Genomic DNA, 20,447 nt, shown 5'->3' with positions numbered 1-20,447 from the left:
TTTGAGGCCCTTATACCTTACTTTCTCACATCCTGGTCATTCCCAATGGTATGGCCTCCATCTTTGCTCCCTCAAGTCCAAAAGCATATCTGGCATACAACTGGTTTAGCCATATATCACTAAATCTGGCTAGACCACATCAAGTGTTACAAGGTCCATTCTCCTCTGCCAAAACTGTCTACTATTCCAGGATCATCTGGAGAGCAAAGATAATCCCCATTTTATTTTCTCCACTACCAACCATCTCCATGTCCTCTACCCAGCTCCCTTCACCCTTGCCTCCAACAAGTTTGAGCAGCTCATGGACTTCACTAAGATTGAGACCATCCATTCAGCTGCCTCTGCTGCTTCCTCCCTTCCCCTTGCCCATCTAGCCAAAACTCTCTCCAGGCTCACCCTGCTGTACCCCTGAACTCACATCTTTCTCTACTTTTCTATCTATCTTCCCTCATGCCCTCTTCAAGCTCATCTTGTCCATAAGACCCACTTCCTGCCTCCTTGACCCTATTCCCACTAAACTGGTACCACCAAAATTCCCTTCCTGGCGCCCATGCTAGCTGACATTATAAATGGTTCTCTCTCTTCAGACACTCGCCCCTTCCTTTCAAAACAACCGTCATCATCCCCTCAAAAAAAAACACCATCAACCTCTTTGTCCTTGCAAACTACCGCCCCATCTCCAAACTTCCTTTATCCCATCTTTATTGTTGCATTTATTTCTTCTGCTGGTTTGAGTGCAAATGCCACATAAAAAATCATTATATAAATGGGGGAGAATTTCTTCTGTACGCTATGCATAACAAAATTCTTAACATTTTTTGATAAGCATTTTTATGATTTAGTTGCACATAGCACACAGGAAATCTTCCCCCTGACATTACTCATAATAACTGTTATATGTTACTATACGTGGACTCCTCTTTCAAATGAACCCCAAATTGCTGTGCTACAGCTGATTCTTCCTCAGCATATGTAATGTGCAATGTTCTCATAAATATCCTAAATATTGTCCCACAGAAGGCTGTGGAGGCCAAATCACTGAATATATTTAAGAAGGAGCTAGATAGATTTCTAGACACAAAAGGCATCAAGGAGTATGGGGAGAGAGCGGGAATATGGTATTGAGATAGAGGATCAGCCATGATCGTACTGAATGGCGGAGCAGGCTCGAAGGGCCGAATGGCCTACTCCTGCTCCTATTTTCTATGTTTCCATGTCACACATCAAGCTAGAGTAGCACAGCAAGCCAATTGATTACTGTTTCTAAAGGCCTGAAAAAAAAATGGCCAACAAAATACGCCAGGAGGTCCTTTTTACCAGTGTTGGAGTCCTGAATATGAAGTGAGAAGTATTGAACAGAAATATCATCCTAACATGTCAAAAGATGTACTATAAAATTGTGACGTTCATATTGAGCTGTATTGTGTTGTATTTAAATCTATGTGTCCTTACAGGTTTTTGAAACTGTGAAAAGTAAATATGCCAAATTTGTTTGTATATCATTGTTGTTTTGTATCTCCATAACTACAACATCAATCTGCAGAATTAATTAAGGTTTCAGAATAGAAACTGAATTGAAAGCACTGTTGGAATTGAAGCAGTAGCTCTTTCTAACAAGTAAAGTAAAACATAATTCAGCATAATCTGCCATGTGTTCTGGAGCATGTTTTTAAAGGCATCCTGCCAGTTACACATCACTTTCTCTAGTGCAATGCATTCCGAGAAAGGTTACATAACTGCAGCCAACTTGTGCTCTATTGCTTTGTGATAACATTTTCAGGAGACATTAAAAAATTTTAGGTGTCGAAACGCTGTGGAAAGTTTGACAGTATACTTGTTGTAGTGTAGTCCCTATTCATTCAAGGAAAAAGATATTCATAAAGTTGTATTAAAAATTTCTAATCATACAGCTGCAGATCACAATCTGATGGCAATGCATGAAGGAAAAGCAAGGATCCTCTGGTAGTGAAAAGTTATGTCGAGCAGGTTATTCTACAGCACAGCAATCCATGGGTCAGAACACTCAACACGGCATTGTGTTTCTGAGTAAATATTTGAACAATTCAAACATTTGAGTCCAACTCAGCATCTGTATTGAACCAACTTTCATTTCTAAAGACCTATTTTACTGGTGTCCTTTGGAGCCTGATGACACAATTCTTGTTGTGGATAGTATAGGAAATGTTTATGGTAGGACTTGTCTGTTAATATTTTTTCAGCAATGGAATTTTCTGAATCATTTCAGTTTATTTGTTTTCCTGTATTATTCTCTCCTTACAATCTTGCATTTTTCTATTTTATCATTACTTATTTTCAGTGCTCCTCTGAACTTTCCTCCTAAAATGCTGTCCTATACGCTGTTCCTGCTCCCCACATCTGCGCAGTGTGCAAATTAAGACTCATTGCACCATTTCCTATTGTAACTCATTCATTCCAGTTCCTCAAATCTGTGTAACTTCTTGCCTCCTTCACTCTTTTCTTCCTCCTACACGCTTTGGGCTTTTAAAACCCATTTTTCTTGTCATCTGATCACTACGCGATTTCCCGCATCTTCTCTTCTAGAACTAGGATTTTGCCCATTCATAATCAGTGGGTGGAAAAGTCTAGCCCCTATTCCTTTCAACCTATGGTCCAGTCCCTTCACTTGGGTTTCTTAACCAAAAAAGATCTTGGCACTGTATGTGCCATCATGTTCTGTACAATATTTGATCACATGACTATCCTCATAAACTTCAATAGCATTTTTAAGTTGTTAATCAATATAACACTAGTTGCTTTTGCTGTGAATCTATTTCGTGTATCCAATATCCTGTAATATTTTCTAACCACCAGTCTCACTGAGGTTTGCTAATTTGTGACTGTAAGCTTTGGTGCACTTTGCAGCTCCAGTAACTGGTTTTAGATTTCAGCTACGGAGTACCCTCTTTACACTGTCTAGCTGAAACTTGAATTCTGTTGCCTAGAAGAGAGCTCTGCACACCCACACTTACATGCACAGAATTCCTTTCCTAGCATTTACATTTTGAATACGCCAACGGTAGCCTTTTCACTCTAAATATATTTAAATTAATTGCAGGTAAGTGTAAAAAGTGTCCAGCAGGTTCGAGGAATAGGGCATTTTTTACACACCTGGTTTAACATCGCACTGGATTTAACCTCCATTTAATGTCAAACAGAAGTGATGTGAGTCTTGCTCTTCCAAGAATGACTGGGCCTTTAACCCCCAATGTACACCACAACGTTATCACTGGTGCACACCAATATTATATTGTAATGTAAATGTATTCTTAAATAATTTGTTTACATCCATATTACCCATACCTCTCATAATTTCAAAGATCTGAACCATCTTCCTTCTTGGTCTTACTTCCTTCAATGAAAACAATTCTTGAAGTCTCTCTTCATAAGTAAGTCTCATCTGTTAAGTTCCATAATCCTAGTTGCTGCAAAGATTTGAAATTATAGAGCGTTCTAATAACCAATTACAGTTTATAATAAAATACCCTTGGGGTGCATCCTGGCACTTGATCATAACAGTTTTACACTGACTGGATATGCTGAGTGGTCTACAATCATACCCAAATCCTTTTCTATTTCTCCTTTACTAATGGAACATAATAATATTTATTATGTTTTCCATATTTCATGTTTAATTCAAATTCATAATTGTACAGATTTGTGCATCTTAACAGTCACACATTTCCACAATTTTGTATTTTTCCGACAATGTGGCGTTATTATATGAAGACAGAATTCCCCATCTTTGTTGTCCAGTAAGTGGCATAAGGAGGAATTTTGATATTTTGGAATGTCAAACATTTCTGATGTGTTTTATAAGAAGGTTTGTATGTTGTGTTAAGCTTGATGTGTCTTGGTGTTCCATGCGACACTGGTTAAGAATGCACATAAAATATTAATATCCACTGTTTCATAGTCAGCCAGTTTCATTTGGAAGATTACAACATATAATTATGTAACTAGTTTAGTTATAATTTGTTTGCAAACGCTTGTTCATATATATTCCTTTTGATTTTTTTCAATTTTAAATTAGCAAATTGAACTATGTATTTTTTTAAATGATTGTTATAAACATAGTTAATTGTCACAACTAAACATGTGAGAGATGATCTGGCATACATCTCCACACAGTTGTATTGTCTTAATAAGTACCATGCCTGTTAAACTTTTTTAGTGAATATCATATTTAATGCACAGACATAATGTACATTGCCAATATTCAATTATTTATTTTGCTATATATTTGAATGAAAATGCAACTGATCATTTCACTGAGTTATTTAACATTTAATAAACAATGCACTGCTAACTTTAGAATAGTTTGCATTTGTCTTTAATATGCTATTACTCAAGATGTGCTCAGTGACGGAATACTATTATAGCAGTCTTGTACATCACATGGTTTAAAAAAAGAATCACTACCTCCAAATATCATAAATTATACAACAAGTAATACCTAACCATGATTCACTCATATTTGGTCCTATAAAGATTATGTATGATGCATGTAGTTATGATCTGTAAATTTGGTAAATTGTACACCTATTAGGACAGGGGATTTAATTTTTCAACATTATTTTCACTGGTGTTTGATAACGCTCCTGTGAAGCGTCTTGGGACGTTTTACTGCGTTGAAGTTGCTATATAAATGTAAGTTGTTGTTGGTGTTCACTAGGAGGCAGACATATATCTTTCCAATATTCCTGCCTTTAGTTTGGTTACTTAAATTGAATGTAACAACCTTTACTGATTTTTGGCCTTCTAACTCTTAAAAGCTGTTCAAATACCAGCTGAATGAAAATGCCTTTACCTGGCTAGAACATAAATCAAGATTTGATGTTAATTCACAATTGACTGGTTAAATCCCACCTGGAATACTGTGTGTAGTGCGGGTCATCACGTCATAAGAAAGGTTGCTGTGGATTAAGATGCATCATATGGTAACCAAAATATTTGTTGTCTCAGAAATCAGAGTTATAATGAAAGGTTAAAGATGTTAGTCATACTCTCATTGGGGACCTAATAGAAGTTTTCAGAATTATAAAGGAAACTGCTAAAAGTTGAGCTGAAAGTAACCCTGTGGCCTGGAACAAAGGAAGGGCCAGGCCTTCACATAAGGAGCAGAGCGGAGGCCAAGCTCACGCCTTTAGAGTGGAGGAAAGGCTAAGCCCAAGAAACTGAGCAGAGGTAGACACGAGCAGCAGGGAAGGTATCCAGCATTCAGGGGTGCAGGAGAGTTACTGAGTAGGAGAGAGTGGAAATGTCAAGCCTGACAGTGAAGATGCTGGGGGCATTTAGACTGAGTGGAAAACAGCAAGAGGGTTAGGAGAGCGAGGCCGGTGAACCTAGCTGGAAATTGGCTATTCCAGGTCAATGGGGTGGAGGCTTGGGAGTGCTCGGGGCAATTCTACGATCTGGGAGCACTTCATTGTTTTATTTGCATTGACAAAGACAGCCAGAAAGAGAAGAAATAATGAGGTCTCGTGTGTATGCTCATTCTTCACACATTGCTCAAGTCAGGCTTGGGCGTGGCCATGAGTTATCAGGGGAAGGGTGTACCCAAATTTGGGGATAATCTTGAGATCTGCTGGATCATGCTGGGGAAAGTTGTTGAAGTGAGTTGAAGATGGGATGGATAGGTTTGGGATTTTTTTCTGAATTGTTGATTTTTTTTATACCAACATATGAACAATGATGGACATGAAAAGACCCTCTGGTCCATCCAACCTGTCCCACACAATTGTGCTACCTTGTATATCACAATATATACACTCTCCAGCCCACTCAAAACCGTGTGATCCCTTGGGAGAGGCGAAAAATCAGATAAAAACCCAGGGAAAAAAAATCTGGGAAATTCCTCTCCAACACCCCCTAGGTGATCGAAACGGGTCCAGGAAATCACTCTGGCCCTGATCATTCTATGCAGTACCTACCTTTTGTACGAGGTGATCTCCACCCCAGCCAGAAACAGGTCCAGCTCTTGCTTGAAGGAATTCAGCAAATTGGTGTCAACCACACAAGCTGGCAGCCTCTTCCAGAGATCCACAATTCTCTGGGAAAAGAACCACCTCCTGACATCTAACCTAGATCTGATCTTGTACAACTTAAAATTGTGACCTCTGGTCCTCCTTGACCTATTGGAACAAATTGTCAACTCGAACACAATCTATTCCCTTCATCATCTTATAAACCTCGATCAGATCACTCCTAAGTCTAAAGTGTAGAGACCCAGCTCTTTTAGACGATCTTGATAACTAAGATGCTTTAAACTGGGAATTAATCTAGTGGCCTTCCTCTGCACCCTTTCCAAAGGCTCACTATCAGCCACCATGTGAGGAGACCAAAACTGGACACAGTATTCTAAATGAGGCCTGACCAAGGTCTTGTACAAGGACAAAATAGTATGTTCTATCTAAGTCAATTATCCTATAAATGCACCCCAACACCCTATTTGCTTTAGCTATCGCTTCACGGCATTGCTCATGAACCTTTAGAGATCTATGCACTAAAACGCCCAGATTCTTTTCTTTCTCCACCTGCATTAATGCTTTTCCCTGAATGGAGTATATATGTTCAGTATGCACCTTGCCTACATGCATAACACTGCACTTCTCCAAGTTAAACATCATTTGCCAGCCACAAGCCCAATCCCCCAATACATCAAGATCCGCCTGAAGCAGTCGAGCATCGCCTACAGTCCTGACACTCGCAAAGATGTTGGTATCATCTGCAAATCTGCAGATTGTGTCCCCAACACCTACATCTAGATCATTAATAAAAATTGTAAAGAGCAACAGTCCCAATACAGATGCATATATGTATTTTCAAAACTTCTTTTAATATGCATGGATGCAATCCATCCAGAGCAGGGATTTTATCCTCTCTAAGTTTGATTACATTAATCAATTATCTCCCCCCTTTTTATCTTAAATGTCTTTATATCTTTTTTGATCTTTTCTTCTAATGTCACACCAACCTTGTTGGTCTCCCTGGTGAATACTGAGGCAAAGAAACTATTCGCTATTTCTGCCATTTCATTGTCATTACCTGTGAGTTTATCTTGTGCATCCCTTAGTGGCCCTATCCCAATCCTGATTTTTCTTTTGTTATTTATGTTTCTGTAGAATTCTTTATTATTTATTTTTATATTCCTAGATAATTTAATTTTATAGTTCCGCTTTGCTTTCCTAATTGTTTTTGTTGACTTCTTTCCTAACCTCTTCATATTCCCTTTTGTCATCCTCCTTTATTATCTATGTACTTAGTATATGCCTTTTGATTTAGTTTCAATTTTACCCTTAGCTCTTTATTCATCCATGGTGTTGCATTATTGGCTCGTTGTTCTTGTTTTTTCAAGGAATACATTTCTCCTGAACTCTATTGATCACTATTTTAAATATTTTCCACTGCCGTTCTATCCCTTTGTCAAAACATTTTTCCGGTTTACCTTCCCTAGTTCCATCCTGATCCCCTCAAAATGAGCTTTTTTCCAAATCTACTACTTTGGGCTTTGTCTTACTTATGTCTTTCTCAATCATTATTATATTAGGGTAATTGAAGTCCCCTACCATTACTGCTCTATTATTTTTTACAGATTTGCACCTCTATCTCCTTCTCACTTCTCAAGATATTATGTATTTAATGACTCCTCGAGATTAAAATGAAAATCAGTCAAGGCACTCTGGAGGAGTACATCCTACGATGCTCCATGAAATCTGGTGTTTCAGTTGAATAAATCAAAGTGGTAATAGGAATTGGTAGATTATGGAACAAAAGCCCATTGCAGTTCATCTGGCAAGTACTTAGAATGCACACACAAAAGTTAGAATTATCAGTGGGGGAATCCAAAACTAGGGGCTATAAATATAAGATAATCACTAATAAATCCAATATGGAATTCAGGAGAAACTTCTTTACTCAGAGTGGTGAGAATGTGGAACTTGGTACCACATGGAGTGGTTGAGGCGATTAGCATAGATGCATTTATGGGGAAGCTAGATAAGTACATGAAGGAGAAAGGAATAGAAGGATATGTTGATAGGGTGAGATAACGTAAGGTGGGAGAAGGCTCAAGTGGAGCATAAACACAGGCATAGACTGGTTGGGCCGAATGGCATGTTTTTGTGCTGTAAAATTCTATGTAAATATTTCTTTTGTTTATGAAGTGGACATAACAGTAAAAGCAAATGAACATGAATGCATTCAAGCTACTCATTTTAATTACCTATGACTCCATTTGAGGATACAGTATCATAATTCACACAATATAGTTTATATCTAATGAGTGGTAACAAAATAATGAAGGCAATAGTTTATATCAAATAACTGGCAATAAAACAATGAAGGAACAAGTGAGCAATGTTCTACACTGACATCAGCATTTTGGGGCTGGGTAGTGTGCCAACTTCTGCTGACAAAAGTACAAACTAGTCCCTTCTCCCATCAGTCCTGCTCCAATCCAAGTCCAACTGCTAATGAAGCACACTGCAGCCCCTCTTCCCTCAATGCTGCACTTCATACCAATGGCAGTGATTCCAGCCTCTATACAATTAGCAGCAATTCTGCGAGAGAAGCAATGTTGTAAATTCATACTGGTTATAGAATATAGTTTGTTTAATGACATTTTTCTCAACACCATGTAGCACATTTTATTTTATGTTTATTTGTTTCACCTCAGACACACCTATTGTGGATTGTATTTTTTAAATTATGCCCCCTATAAAAAGGGGGGGGGGGAGGGGTTAGGTATAAATTTGTCATCTTTATAAATCAATCACACAATCAAATTGGATTTCAATTTTATTGTGTCCATTGTGCACTCCAGTCGCAGAAGGCCTCAAACATTCTGGCAGACACCACGTGCTTCTTCTCCAGGGCTACCCGGGCGCGGAGAAAGCACGGAAGAGAGGCAGACAGTCAGAGCGACCACCCTCAGGGGCTGCGTCTAGCCTGGACCTGTAGATGGTCACCATGGAGGATTATATTAAGCTATCTAATTTAACTGGTTCAAGTTCCATGCCATCATGACTTAAATGAATGGGAGTACACAAGCACACATAATCATCATGGAGGTGGATTTTAACAGGACAAAAAAGGGAAAGTATATCAAAAGAACAAAAATTCACAGTGCACTTCAATATGCAGCAGAGAATGTAAAAAAAATAAATTTCCCCCTGATTGCAAGGATTAAACGGACACGCAAACAAGAACCAAAAGAGAAAATGCTGAAAAAGGCAAGTTAACGTTTGAGTTATAACCTTTCAGCACACTGGGAGACCTACATCCCTGGTGTGATGTGCAACGAAGCACTTACACCCTCAATTAACCCGCCACACGCGTTCACAACAATACGAGCAACGCCCGGGGACACGTGGCTGACTGGAGAAGCTGCCACGCGCACCCACTTGTCGCCACGTGACACTGATGGTCCCCGTCAATCGACCTCCAAGAGGGCGGAGCAATGGGCGTGTCTACGCAGGTTCAAAGGTTTCCGTCTTCACCGGACGCAGTTCGAAGTGAGTTGGGAAAATAAATTAATAACGGACGGCGCGCGGGTGGCGGAGTGGAAGGCTGGAAAACCGCGGCAGTTGAAAAGAGAGAAAAAAAACTAGCGGTAAGCAGGCGAAGATAATGTCGTATTGTTTTCCGCAGCGGGCGGTGGTTTTTTTTGTGATGGAAGCTACAGATGTACCTGGCTCAGTGGTCGGTTAAACACGACCGGCCGATTATTAATGACGCGGGCGGTGTTTATTATTCTTCGCTTTAATTTCTGCCCCGTATCCTCCGAACCCCAGACCGTCCGACTCTCGCCCTCACCCGACCGCGTCCGTTCTGTATGTGAGGTCGTGAGAATGATTGACGGGTGCGCCAGCCAGTCAGAGCGCGCCTCGTCACAGAGGCTGTTCGGAATGCTCACGGCTGCGCCAATCGGCGAGGCGTGTGGGCGGTCCCTGCAGGCAAAGGCGGTCTGGTTCTGAGCCGTCAAACTCAGAGCAGAGCGAAAGGGGGCAGGAGGAAAGAGCTCTGGAGTGGGTGGATGGACTATCTCCACCACCACCACCCCCCAAATCACCTGCCGCTGAATCCTTTTACTCCAGGATCATCCTGAACCCCCCCACCCCGATTCATCTGGCACCCCCATCCTTCTGATCTGCTAAGTGAGCTTGCTGATTTCTTCATCTCCAACATTGGGACCGTCTGCCTCTGCCTCCCTGGAGTTGTGTGAGGATCTCCTGGATTAGTGTTAAAGATTGACTCCTAATCAACGGTCCTGGGTTTTGTGGGGGGGGGGAGGAGGAGGAAGAAGAGAGAGAGAGAAAGTAAGTAAGTGGGGTCACTTTGCAGTTAAGTTGGCTCCGAGGTGACGCTCCTGACAATGGGACTTTGGAACTCAGCCAGCCCCTATGTAACAGTCTCAGTAATTCAATAGCTGAGTCAACCAGATAACTGTTGATTATTGACCAACCAGCCTCCATGTGTCCTTCACTGTGCTAAAAGAAAAAGTCAGTTTATTTCAGGCTGGTGGAAGTTGAGGCTTGGACATGTCGCCTTGAAGCCAGATATGCAAACAAGTGCTTGTGTATCCAAGGTTTGGTGCCTACCATGATTGAGTTGGTATAGATGCTTAACCATAGTCAAGATAGAACCACTGTTCCATACGATATGATGTATGTTCATTCTGTGGTCAGGGGGTTGCTGGCAGTGCCTTTTTTGGTGAGTTGTGCTGCCCACCATGCAACTTGGGAAGAGTTCCTGCTGGTATATGCTGTTTGGCTGATGAGAGAGAAAGAAAGAAATATTTGCTTATGTAATGAGCCTTCACATGTCTGTGTGAAATGTCTCTGTGCTTTACATGAATTATGCTTTGAAGTACAGTCACTGTTATACAGGCAAATATGGCAGCCAATTTGCACATAGCAATATCCAACAAACAGCAATAAAATAAATGACCAGTATTTAGGCTCAATTCTATAGTGGTCAGTTGTTTAATTACCAGCTAGTGACTATCTTCTTGGAGGAGGGATGTGGATAGGCTCTTAAGATTGGAACGGACTCTGTGACTCGATTGATAATTGGGTACCTGAGCCAGGTAGGTCTGCAGTACCCCAGGGTGCGAGTCATGAATGACCAGTCAGCTTGGTTTGTTGGAACCTAAGTTTTGATTTGCATCAACTTGTGTCTAAGTTCACTGGGTGTAAGCAAGGGAGTCACTGTATACTCCATATCTTTGTCTTAATACAAACTGAAATAGTAAATGGGCATAAAATCTAGCTAAAGTGCACCATTGGTGGAAAATCTGGCCTAATTTGTCTTTCAGTATTATGTGGGTAACTTGAACTGAAGAACATTTTTTATTTTTTAAAAAAAGCCACCTACAATTAATTAATTCAGTACTATGTTTAACTTTTTAATTTGGCTAATTGTTTTGTAAAAATCTCTAAATTCAATTTTGTAACCAAAGCACATAGAATTCTCATCTTTGTTGGGAAATCTCAAATGGAGGTTATCTGTTCCCAGGTTAAGTTATCACAACATAAAAAGTATTTAATGTTTTGTACAAAGTTAAGGGTTTCAACAGTTTAATGCTCCTTTTTGGAATAAACTCAAATATGTTATTGTTATACAGAATCTGCATCATGTTATACGGGAGCAGAATTGTGAGGAGCTGCTTCGTAGGTGTCTTGTGCCTTGTACTATGGGGCAGTCAGCATCCGTTTTCAGCTCTAGCTCAAGATCATCCACCACATGATTATGAAATCACCGAGGGTCATCGACCGAACATTCGTCTAGATAAGAACCTTGTTCAAGACAAAGAGTACGTAACTCACTGTTTCTACAGTATAGTGAATAAATGAAAGAAAATGAGTTTTCTCTTTTGTATAATAGTCTTTCCTTTTTATTTTCCATATGTTGCTAAGTTCAACAATAACTTTACGCTTACAAAATGTGTTAACTTGGAAGTTCAAGTTTTTTTTTCCCGCTTTTTTGCTTTGCATCATGACTTCAAGATGCTTCAGATTGTACCTTTGTTGGCTGACAACTTCATATATTTGTCTTTCCCTCCAGAAAAGATTTTAATTGCTCTTCTACGGTTCTGTCTCTGTCTCCCCGTCGCTTACTTGCCCTCTTTCTCGCATTTGTATTTTTTTTTTCTCCTCCTCCCTAAAACAAGTTATTAGCCCCTGTCAGCCCTCAACCAGTTTAATTTGGAAGTCACCTGGGAGATTTCTTTGACGCTACCCAGCTGCACAACTATGAATAGTACTTTGGGAACAGGATGATAAATGATGCAAAACTTTGCACTAATTCTGTAGTGACTACTGTGGCACAACATGCTGCACCTCCATGCCACCCCTTTTTTAAAACAAAAATCTTAAATACTTTATTGAACACTTGTAAGACATGAAAATTGTTTTGAACAAGTATACAGTTTCACTGAGAAGACTATAAAACGGGAGAAATAGCACTGCTGGGATTTCAGCAAAAAGTAGTAATCGTAAGCATGTGAAATGTTATAATGTGACTACTTTTACTGTGTTTTTTCCAATTATAGATTTTATCCCTCCAAGCTTGCGTAGTGTCTAGGAAATGTATTTTGAGCACTATAATGCTACGGTGAAGTACTGGCATTGGTGGTTGTAATTTGAGTTGATTAAAGTATCCTACAACATTTAAAGTGTATTGGTCCTAATATCCCAAATCCGTAGTAACAACACTGGCTTGCTATAATATTACACCCTGTTTTCTTTGTCCCCTCCTTAAAAGGACATGAGGGTAGATTAGGTATCTGACAGGACAGGAATGGCAAGTAACATTCGCACCAGACAAGTGCCAGGCAATGACCATCTCCAACAAGAGAGAGTCTAACCACCTCCCCTTGACATTCAAGGGCATTACCATCACCAAATTACCCCACCATCAACATCCTGGGGGTCACCATTGACCAGAAACTTAACTGGACCAGCCATATAAATACTGTGGCTACAAGAGCAGGTCAGAGGCTGGGTATTCTGCGGCGAGTGACTCACCTCCTGACTCCCAAAGCCTTTCCACCATCTACAAGGCACAAGTCAGGAGTGTGATGGAATACTCTCCACTTGCCTGGATGAGTGCAGCTCCAACAACACTCAAGAAGCTCGACACCATCCAGGACAAAGCAGCCCGCTTGATTGGCACCCCATCCACCATCCTAAACATTCACTCCCTTCACCACCGGCACACTGTGGCTGCAGTGTGTACCATCCACAGGATGCACTGCAGCAACTTGCCAAGGCTTCTTCGACAGCACCTCCCAAACCCGTGACCTCTACCACCTAGAAGGACAAGAGCAGCAGGCACATGGGAACAATACCACCTGCACGTTCCCCTCAAAGCCACACACCATCCCAACTTGGAACTATATCGCCGTTCCTTCATCGTCGCTGGGTCAAAATCCTGGAACTCCCTTCCTAACAGCACTGTGGGAGAACCTTCACCACACGGACTGCAGCGGTTCAAGAAGGTGGCTCACCACCACCTGCTCAAGGGCAATTAGGGCTGGGCAATAAATGCTGGCCTTGCCAGCAAGGCCCACATCCCATGAACGAATTTTTAAAAAAAGGACAGTGCACATTAGGTGGACTGCACCTGTAAGGAAGGAGCTACTTCAATTTTTTTTTTCCTCCTGTGTGTGTGAGTGTGAGTCTTTCCATCCTTCTGTTCTTTAGCCCCACCCCCCACATTCCATTTACGTGGCTCAGTAAGAGGCCTGTCCTCTGGCTAGGCCGTCTGCCTAAAAAGCAGGGAGGAAATGAAAGTGCAGCTGCAGACTTGAGACGTGTAGCTGTATCTTGGTTGCTGACGTGGAGCCAAGGTCCCAAGCACTTCAAATTGTTCTGAAGGGTGCCAGAAAAATTAGAATTTTTTTGTTGAATTTTTGGGATCATTGCAGGTGTTCCAGTCTTTGGGTGTCTCGCATAACAGATATCTTCAGGCGGAATCCAGCTGGGGCATCTGACAATCGCAGCCATTGCAAAATGAGGCAGAATGGCAGGAGTGTCCCCCTCAATATAATAAAGATGCTGGCCCTGCACCTACTTGAGGTGCAGGCCCAATTACAGCAGCTGGGAAAGCTCCAGGAAATCCTGGGGCAGTATAGTATAGGTGAAGATCTGACTAAATAGCTCTCTGCCCCAGTTTCCTCTTCCCTGTGCCTGGGGAATGCTAATTTTATTTTTCCCCTCAGATGCAGGGAAGAGGAAAATCTATCCTCCGACCTTTCAGACCAGATAGATGCCTGTGACCGACGTAGATGATAGTAATTGTCAGATCAATCGTTGAGCAACTACATAAAACAATGGGTTTATTTTCCTAGTTCATGGACTGAAATGTTGATCTGAAGTCATTTATTATTAGCCTATCTGATTTTCAGTTTTATTATTGATTTTTCTGTGCTAATTTTTGATCCTTTCCTTGGTTTTGCTACTTTTTGATGGGGGCGGGAGGCTTTTTTTCATTTGTTTAATCAAAAAAAAAATTGCATCACCAGACTGGCTGTTTACAGCCCAAAGACCTGATTAAATCTAGTGCAAATAACCAGTCTGTGCAGTAATTCTGTTACTTTTGAAGGAAGATCACAAATATAGTCCAAGAAGTATTTGAAGCAATACAAATTATTTTGAAATTAAATTAAAAGATGTGCATTCTGGATGTTGACATGCCAGTTTTCAAAATATTTAGATTAGGGAGGAGAGGTTGGCGGTTATTTGTTTAACCAGAAAGCTTAATCATTTTCCAGTTCTGTATTGACCAAGTCCTGGAGTGTGCTTGGCTGAAATGATTAACATTCCAGAAAGCAAAGAAGCATTATTTCCCCTGTTTTGTTGCGGGAATTTTGCATTCATCCCACTCTGACCTCTTGTGCATTCCCTGCCCCATCATTGGTGGCAGTACCTTCAACTTTCTGGACCCTACGCTTCCTTAACATCTCCACTTCCCTCTCCTTTTTAAGACCTTCCTTAAAACCTACTTCTGACCAATCTTTTAATCACCACCTCTTAATATCTCTTTATGCTTGGTGTACATTTTTGTCTGATTATGCCTTTGAAGTGCCTTGGGATGTTTTTCTACGTTAAAGGAATTATATAAATATTTGTTGGAACTTCATGGCCTCGATTTTAGGAGGGAGGCGGGGGGTCGACTGGGCGCGGCCTGATTGAAGGCACTTACCTTGGCTTTCGGGTTTCCCGTCCTAGACCGGCACAGCGGGTGCGCTGCGCAGCCACATCACAGGCTGTCAGCAGGAGGAGCCCTATTTAAAGGGGCAGTCCTCTAATGCTCCTCCTGCAGCAAACAACCAATTTAGGAGCATGGAGCAGGCCAGAGGCAAGGCTCTCTGACTCCTCACTCCAGGTGCTGCTCGATGGGGTGAGGAGTAGGAGGGAAATTTTTTTCCCATTAGATGGGAGGAAGTGTCCTCCCTCCACCACCAAGAAGGCCTGGCTAGAGGTGGCCGAGGAGGTCACCAGCAGTGGCAATGAGTCCAGAACCTGGGTGCAGTGCAGGAAGAGATTTAATGACCTAACCAGGTCAGCCAAAGTGAGTATACTTACGCATTCTCACACACTCCGTCTTCCACATCACCTCCACCACTACACAACTCCTTCTGCACTGCCACCACAACGCTCTCATCACTCCTCACATCCATTCAACCATCATCCTCACCTTGCCTGCACTTACTCACCGCCCCAGTTCCCATTTGAACACTACCACGCAACCCAATCCTCATACAATCTCATGGCTGTCTCACACACACCCTCCCATGCATCTCCCTCACGCTCAACCCCACCCACACCAATGCATGCAGCGGGTCACCATGCAACCATCACTCAATCACGCCTCTGTGTTTTGCCTTGATAGGAGAAGAGATGCCAGAATGCCTGGGAGAGGGCAACGACCGGAGGGGGCCCGCCACACTAGGTGGCGTTAACAGATGCGGAGCAGCAGGCACTCGAGATAAGCCGCACGCTGGAGTGCCTGTCCGTGACTGACGCAGAGACTGGGATTGCACAAGTGGCTGGTGACAGAAATCTTACACTCAGCACTCATGATAGCGAATGATCTTAACATCACTTGGCATCTGCAGCACCTCAACATCTGTCAACATGCTTAATATTGCTTTCTGTTCTCTTGCAGGGCCATCTGCGACCGCCGTGACTGTGGAGGGCGATTCCTCAGAGGACCTGATGGCCTCTGAGGGTGCATCGTCACATCTGAGCCATCCATCCACCAGCGCAGATACACACACCTCGGTGGGTCCCCGTCCTCACTTAGTTGGGCTTGCACATGGTGAGTCACCACGCACATGTGAGCACGAGCAGACCCTGGTGGCGGGGCAGCCGTGGAGAGTCCATGTCGGTGGGAGCACTCTTCTCCCGGCTCTGCTCAGCTGGACCCAGATGCTGAACCCTGGGGGCCAGCCATGAAAAGGAGAGTCATCGAGGGCCAGCAGCACATTGCCGAGGTACTGGAACAGTTGCCACACTCACTCTCCACAATCACGCAGAGGATGGAGGAGTCCAACTCCTGAATGCATTGAATACTGTCACAGGGATGTGAAGGCATCTTTGAGATAGTGTCGTGGGTAGGTGCAGGAATGTCTGCAATGGAGGAAAGGCTAGCCTCCATCGAGCTTCAAGCACGGCTCAACAATGAATCCATTCAGGCCCTGACAATGGCCGTTCGGATTCAGGGTGAGCAACATTCTGCCGCCTTAAACAGGCTGACAGATACATTACGACCGGCCTTCCAAGGTTTCACACAAGTCCTCCAAACTGTCGTCCAGCAGGATGGAAGGAGTGATGTGGGCCTGGGCCAGGAGAGGGATGATGGCGAAAGGGGCCATGGAAGTGGGGACGCCACTCAAAGCACTCCCACGTCTCACCCGTTGCCCCACTCTCAACCAGTACCGGCAATGCTGCCCCCTCTCCAGGTGACTGAGTCTGCCCCTGCACAGGTGCAGGTGGAGCAGTCTTTTGAGGGGGCCCTCACAGGCACCGAAACCTAGAGGGTGTCCGTGCAAAGTATCTCATCGGTCAAGGCATGGACAAGAGCAACCTGCCACTACCGCTGCTGAAGCCACAGGGGTAGCACCACGTAGGGGTTCCCGTAAACGTACGGTGAAGGATTTGTGAGCACAAAGGGAATGCACAAGGGTGAAAGACGAAATGTCATGTTTTTCATTTATTTTCCTTTGTTTTGCAAAAAATCATAAAAATTGTTATCACCACTACTGTCACGTCTTTGAAAATCTTGTCTGGTTTGTGCAATAATGCCCTTTCCTGAGGATCACCATGAAGACCCACACCTGATGCCACCCATTGTGTCACTGCAGAGTGGGTGTAGGTGTATTTGTAGGGCTCTTTTGTGCAGATGACAGACGCTGGCCATATCCCCGGTGGTACACTGAAAGGATCCGGAGGAGAAGTTGTTGAGGGCAGTGGTGACTTTGACAGCAACAGGTAAGATGATGGTGCTCGGGCCAGCCGGGAGCAGCTTGGCATGAAGGAGGCTGCAGATGTCTACGACTACATGTCGAGTGACTCTGAGTCTCCGTGTGCACTGCTCCTCAGAGAGGTCCAGGAAGCCGAGCCTCGGTCTGTAGACCCTGTGGCGAGGGTAGTGCCTTCTGCGACGCATCTCTCTCTGCGGTTGCCCTCCCTCCTGCTGTGCAGGTGGATGTGTCACAGCACTGTGTTGTGGAGCTCCACGTGTCAGAGGTCGATGACGTGGCCGGCGAGGCTCGTGATACAGTTCATCCTCCGAGGAGGTCATGACTGTAGCTACGGCGGCCCCCATCCGGAAGATGTATGTTTGAGGGGGTCAGCAAGGTAGGTAAACATGTCTGCACACCAGGGTTGAGGTTGCAAAGTTGTGAATTTTATTGTTAGGAGGGTGGTGGAGGCCAAACTTTATCCAAAGTGACAGATTGGCCTCCTGCAATGAGTGAAGATCTTCCCCCCCCACCACTTGTCAAATGGACCTTTGCAGCTGCCACAGGCTGGTGGCTGCAACACGTCCATTTCAACTGGGCGTGTTTCCCCCAGCACGGGAAACAGTCTCAGTTTAGTTGAAAATCTCATCCCTCCTAAAATATCATGTCAATCAGGTCTGCAAATTACCTGAAGTATCTACTTAATTGGTTTAAGTGGGATCCCGCCAGCGTTAATTGCCGGCGGGAGTCCCACTTGCGGGGGCTGCGCGCGCATCTAAGCGCGTCACTGGGGAACCTGGAAGTGGGTGGGTTGGAGCCAGGCTCCGGACCCGCCCCGGGAATCCCAGATTTTTGGAGCCCCCCGCCACAAACCCGCCGGCTCGGAGGTCCGAAAATCGAGCCCCATGTCTCAGACCTCCCTCTGAAATGCTGGTGTATTATGATGTTGCAGTTGAAAAGATACAGCAAAAAATCTACCATATCAATGAGATATGGGAGGAATGTATTTGGCCACAGAGTATATTTCTTTTCATGATTGATACTATTTGCAGAACAAATATTTATCACAGCAGAAATGCTACTGCAGTTCTCAATCAACATTTATTGCTGTTTTTAAATGGAAGTTGCACTGTTTGTAATAAATGTGGTTTTATTTAATTTTGCAGTCATATTATGGAGCATTTAGATGGTGTGATAGACAAACCAGAATCTGAGATGACACCACAAGAACTTCAACTTCATTACTTCAAAATGCATGATTATGATGGGAATAATCTTCTTGATGGACTGGAATTAATATCAGCCATTACACATGTACACAAAGAGGTAAATACTATGTTAGTGAGAACATTCATTTGTACACTCTCTGCTTTAGCAGCTGAAATCTATTAACTCGGTACAGACTGAGGATCAAACCCAGGACTTGGTCTGTGTGACTCAGCCGTTCACTGAAACTGGAAGTGACTACCAGATTCTTTTTAAGTCTCCCTGTGCTTATTCATGTACACTCCTTGCATACATATTACATTTTGACCAATGTGCATTACTTCACATTTCTCTGTTAAATTTCATTTCCCATTAAATCTCTTTGAGGGAGCATTGTGTATCAAAAGTTACGCTGTACTTTTCAAAAAGGAGTGTATCAAAAAATAATACATTTGAATCCTTACCACATTCTTAGGTTCCAGTTATGCTACAGTACCAGTACGAGACTGATGCCTGTACCACTCAAAGTGCAGCTGGCATAACCCAAGTTGTACTGCAGGCTGAGCCTGGCTGTGGCATATGCCTTGCCTAGCAGAATAAAGCTCTGCATGTGTATGTTGTGCTTGTTATCAAGACCTGAGTTATAGAGTCAGTTTAGCAGTGATGTGCATCTGAAAGTGCTTTTCATCAGTGCAAAAGTGGCAGTATAACTGCAGCCTAGGAACATAGTTCACAATTTACTTATCTGCAAATGATTGTGATGAACATTCCAGCATGTTTTATACTGGACTAGTAAATGTTGAGCCAGTTAAAGTACTTGGCTGCAAATCGTAATTTAATGAAACCAAAACAAAATGCTGAAAGTAGAGATCAGTTAGTGTCTATAAAGAGAAAGAGAGTAATATTTCTGGAGTAAGACTCTTCCTCAGATTGTGATTTGTAATTGGTTGTCTACCTCTCAGACAACCGAATTAAAATATATAATTGTAACTGACGATACATGCCAATGTCAATTTAAAATTACACAATGTTTAAACTTGCTGTCTGTTATTTTAGTTAGTCAAATTGTGATTTGATGGCTTTTGTTCTTCAAACTTTTTTGTCTGATTGTGTAATTCTTTTGTGTTGCTTTTCTGTGTAGGAGAGTGGTGGCCAAGGACAGCCCATGAGTGAGGAAGAAATCGTTAGTTTAATTGATGATGTTTTAAGAGATGATGATAAGAATAATGATGGATACATTGATTATGCTGAGTTTGCAAAGTCGCTAGAGTAAAACAAATACACAAACAATGGAGTTATATTTCCCATTTTCTGACGGCCATAGTGGAAGCAATGAAATATATTTTTTATTATTGGTGAAGGTCAATTAACTTTATTTTCATAACAGCTGAGCCAATCATAGTTTACCAGCCTCTCTCAACCAGATGGTTTTAACTTTTCTGTACAGAATTGTAAACTCATTTTTTAAATTTCACTGGATACTTTGAATATTTTTGTGCAATTTAAAAAAGAAACTTGTACAAGGATAGTAGTGTTAATGTTGCTATCCTAATTTCAATATTTTGTGAAGTTTTGCCGTGGAGATATTTATACTGTAAATAAAACAGTAATGAAATGCTGAAGTTTGTGCAATTTTAAAAAACAAACTTGTACAAGGATAGTGGTAACGTTGCTATCCTTCTAATTCAATATTTTGTGATGTTTTGCAGTGGATATATTTATACTGTAAATAAAACAGTAATGAAACTCTGAA

General features: G+C 42.3%; 1 protein-coding gene and 1 long non-coding RNA gene across 5 annotated transcripts in view; one reads left to right on the top strand and one right to left on the bottom strand.

The window, feature by feature from the left end:
* LOC137324482 (uncharacterized) overlaps positions 1–9,849 on the bottom strand; it is a 20,170-nt gene extending 10,321 nt beyond the window's left edge. The window contains exons 1-2 of one of the 2 annotated variants that reach the window (XR_010963625.1): positions 9,710–9,849; positions 3,322–3,443 (exon numbers count right to left, since the gene is read on the bottom strand). This is a non-coding gene — a long non-coding RNA (uncharacterized lncRNA). The remainder of the gene's footprint in view (positions 1–3,321; positions 3,444–9,709) is intronic. The other variant, XR_010963626.1, reaches the window with a different exon arrangement.
* mcfd2 (multiple coagulation factor deficiency 2, ER cargo receptor complex subunit) lies at positions 9,490–20,447 on the top strand. Of its 3 annotated transcripts, none has more exons than XM_067988798.1 (4): positions 9,490–9,631; positions 11,645–11,833; positions 18,655–18,814; positions 19,836–20,447. In XM_067988798.1, exons 2-4 carry the CDS (start codon positions 11,655–11,657, stop codon positions 19,965–19,967), a joined length of 471 nt encoding a protein of 156 aa, XP_067844899.1. In that variant the 5' UTR covers positions 9,490–9,631; positions 11,645–11,654; the 3' UTR covers positions 19,968–20,447. The 3 variants fall into 3 exon arrangements, with proteins under 3 accessions (XP_067844899.1, XP_067844901.1, XP_067844900.1); XM_067988800.1 differs by lacking the exon at positions 9,490–9,631 and adding an exon at positions 10,001–10,175; XM_067988799.1 differs by lacking the exon at positions 9,490–9,631 and adding an exon at positions 10,001–10,239.

The sequence above is a fragment of the Heptranchias perlo genome, chromosome 8, assembly GCF_035084215.1.
Source record: "Heptranchias perlo isolate sHepPer1 chromosome 8, sHepPer1.hap1, whole genome shotgun sequence".
Taxonomy (NCBI): Eukaryota; Metazoa; Chordata; class Chondrichthyes; order Hexanchiformes; family Hexanchidae; genus Heptranchias; species Heptranchias perlo.
This window is presented reverse-complemented; position numbering and strand designations above follow the sequence as displayed.